At 36.6% G+C, this 2,805-nt stretch overlaps 1 protein-coding gene across 3 annotated transcripts; it reads left to right on the top strand.

Moving 5' to 3' along the window:
• The first annotated feature begins 293 nt into the window (after positions 1 to 293).
• On the top strand, positions 294 to 2,367 carry LOC130464300 (ATP-dependent DNA helicase Q-like SIM). 3 transcript variants are annotated; one of them, XM_056833796.1, is made up of 4 exons: positions 294 to 1,092; positions 1,633 to 1,811; positions 1,920 to 2,139; positions 2,231 to 2,367. In XM_056833796.1, the coding sequence occupies exons 2-4, from the start codon at positions 1,748 to 1,750 to the stop codon at positions 2,322 to 2,324; spliced, it is 378 nt and encodes a 125-aa protein (XP_056689774.1). In that variant the 5' UTR covers positions 294 to 1,092; positions 1,633 to 1,747; the 3' UTR covers positions 2,325 to 2,367. The 3 variants fall into 3 exon arrangements, with proteins under 3 accessions (XP_056689774.1, XP_056689773.1, XP_056689772.1); XM_056833795.1 differs by having other exon boundaries at positions 295 to 1,092; positions 1,644 to 1,811; XM_056833794.1 differs by having other exon boundaries at positions 297 to 1,092; positions 1,516 to 1,811.
• Positions 2,368 to 2,805: the final 438 nt, after the last annotated feature.

The following is a 2,805-nucleotide window of genomic DNA, read 5'->3' on the forward strand; positions in this document are numbered from 1 at the left end:
TTTGTTTTTTATATTATTTATTTTCTGTTTTTAAGATGTTTTATTTTCTGTTTTTAAATGTTCTTTGGTTTTGTCATTTAGGTGACTTAATGTTTAAACTCTTAATTAATTAGTTAATAGTTAACTTGAGTGTTGAATTGTAATGGTTATGTTGAATGAATTTGTTTATTTTTCATTTGATTAGGACCAATATGGATTCATCCCAAGATGGTTATGTATGGATGTTTAATTTAGCTTTTTTTTGTTTTTTTTTTTTTTTTTTTCACTAGTGGAAAAACAATCATTTGCATCACCATATTTGCCTCGCACATTTAAACATGTGACGCAATTGACAGTTTTAAGCATTAAAATTAGTCATTTGCGTCGCAGAATTACTAATCTGCGACGCAGATGACTCTAAGATGTTCTTAAAGTCATTTGCGTCGCAGATTAATAATAATGCGACGCAAAATATTACCTCCTTTGCGTCGCAGAATTACTAATCTGCGACGCAGATGACTCTTAGAGTCATCTGCGTCGCAGATTTACTAATCGGCGACGCAAAGGAGGTAAAAAATTTTCGGTTTCTAATTAAAATTTAATTATTACCTTTTCCTTTTCTTTTTTAATTTGGTGCGACGCCCTGCTCCCATTCCCTTTCTCCCTCATACATTTCCTGCCTCCCCAAACTCTTTCTCTCTCATAATTTCCAGATCTCCATTGTTGAAATTCCAAAGCTTCTCTGTCTCTCCTTCAGAATCAGTATCGAGCTTTCCCTTCAAAGTCTCCTCTCACCAAATCATCCCAATATCTCAAATTTGTTTTAAAATTCAAGCTTAGCGAATACGAAGGAGGCAAACCCAGATCTGAAAGCGATGACGTCTTCAGCCGGATTTCAAGCCGCATTCTCTGCAAACTCCAGCTCTGAGGTGGATGACTCGGCGGCGACTCATCTGGGTGCGGTGGAAGTGGGGCTGAGTTTTTGGGGAATCTGTTGAGTCGACTCAGACCGAGTTGGTCCCGAGTTACACCGCCATAACAACGCCGAAGTGTTGGTGCTGGAGTTTCGGTTTTTATCGCCACCGACCTTGAATACCTTGTTTCGATCTAAAGGTATTTTCTCTCTCCCTACCGTGATTTCCATGTTTAATTAATTTTGCAACTTTTTCATATTGTTTTGATGAATCTAGGGCTTAATTATGTTAGTTAGTTGGTGATTTTGAGTATTTATTTTACGATTGTTTGAACTCTTCATTTTAGGATTTTGATTTCAGATGTTGTAGTTTGTTATTGATTATGTCGAATCTGTTTAGGATTTTGATTTTGATTTTAGGATTTTGATTTCAGATGAATCTAAATTTTGATTGTTTGAACCCTAGATTTTGATTTTGATTTTAGGATTTTGATTATGTCGAACTCTTAAAAGAGATTCATTAACTAGCTAAGACAATATCATGAAACATATAGTCCATCCAGTTGAAAAAATTCAGTAAGATTTACCTTTGGATTTTTTTCTTTGTCTACCATGATTGCTAGGCAACCCTGCAGTAGAAGCAAGAACTTAATAGACACACATATGCCACATATATGACAGAAAAAACAACTAATTTAGTCTTTTGGAACCTTGAAGAAATCTTCGCTGACATCTTACAGTCTGAACTCAGCCCATAGAACAGTAGAGGATGTAGAACTTGGACCAGACTGGGACCAGAAAGCCAACAGCCTGCTGCGTAAACATTTTGGGTACTCCGGGTTGAAAAGTTTTCAAATGGAAGCTCTTGGTGCTTGGTTTTCTCAGCAAGACTGTCTTGTTCTTGCAGCAACATGGTCTGGTATTTATTTTCTGATTCTTATTCTCCCTTTTCTGTGCATTTCTTCTTGAATCCTTTGTACAATGTATATACTGTGTCAATGTTTTTGAGGCTTTAATGTTTCTACAGGGAAATCTCTGTGCTTTCAGCTACCTGCGCTTTTGACAAGGAAGGTCGTGGTCGTGATTTCTCCATTGATAAGCTTGATGCATGACCAGTGCTTAAAGCTATCAAAACATGGCATCTCTGCATGTTTCCTTGGATCAGGACAACCAGATAACACCGTTGAGAAGAAAGCAATGAACGGCATGTATTCCGTTGTATACGTTTGCCTCGAAACACTGCTTAGGTGAACACATTTGTACATCATCTGGTATTGCTTGTAGTTTGAATTGTTTCTAAATGCCCTGATGTTGTCACTTGGGACTGTATGATGTCAGCTTTCACTGTCTGATGAGGTGTATAATGCATACTAATAAGTCCACTTCAGAGGCTTGCGGAGAACCGTGGAATAGCTTTATTTGCCATCGATGAAGTACATTGTGTTTCAAAATGGGGACATGACTTTAGACCTGATTACAGGTTTCACCCTTGCTCACCTTGGATGTCTTATGTTTGAAATGTTCAGTTGCTTATCCAATGATACATGTTTTTCACATTGCCATTTTGTGCATACAATAAATAACAGCTCGTGTGTTTGATTATTGTGAGGTCTAAGTTCAAATTTTAATGTTCTGTGGTTGATTCCCCAATTCTTGCTAGCGTTTATTACTTTTTCTGAAATGTTCCCATATAATTGAGGTTTAATTATTGTTTCCTTATATGAATATAATTGTTCTGAATGCAATTCAAACTGCAAATGGTAGCAAGACTAGCAGACTATTATACCTCCTGTTGAGAGTAGGTTTGGGGTTATGCAACTCTAATGTTTTTCTTTTCTTAATAAGGGTGAATATGTATTGCCTTTGTTGCTAAGAATGTGATTGTTCTGCTATTTTTGTTTGTTTTCTTTGGG

Source organism: Spinacia oleracea, chromosome 6 (assembly GCF_020520425.1).
Source record: "Spinacia oleracea cultivar Varoflay chromosome 6, BTI_SOV_V1, whole genome shotgun sequence".
In the NCBI taxonomy this organism is placed as follows: domain Eukaryota; kingdom Viridiplantae; phylum Streptophyta; class Magnoliopsida; order Caryophyllales; family Amaranthaceae; genus Spinacia; species Spinacia oleracea.

Coding starts and splice junctions, on each gene's coding strand:
- LOC130464300 (XM_056833796.1), top strand. CDS start 1,748: ATGGAAGCTCTTGGTGCTTGGTTTTCTCAGCAAGACTGTCTTGTTCTT. Junction 1,812..1,919: donor TCTTGCAGCAACATGGTCTG/GTATTTATTTTC, acceptor ATGTTTCTACAG/GGAAATCTCTGTGCTTTCAG. Junction 2,140..2,230: donor TGCCTCGAAACACTGCTTAG/GTGAACACATTT, acceptor GTATGATGTCAG/CTTTCACTGTCTGATGAGGT.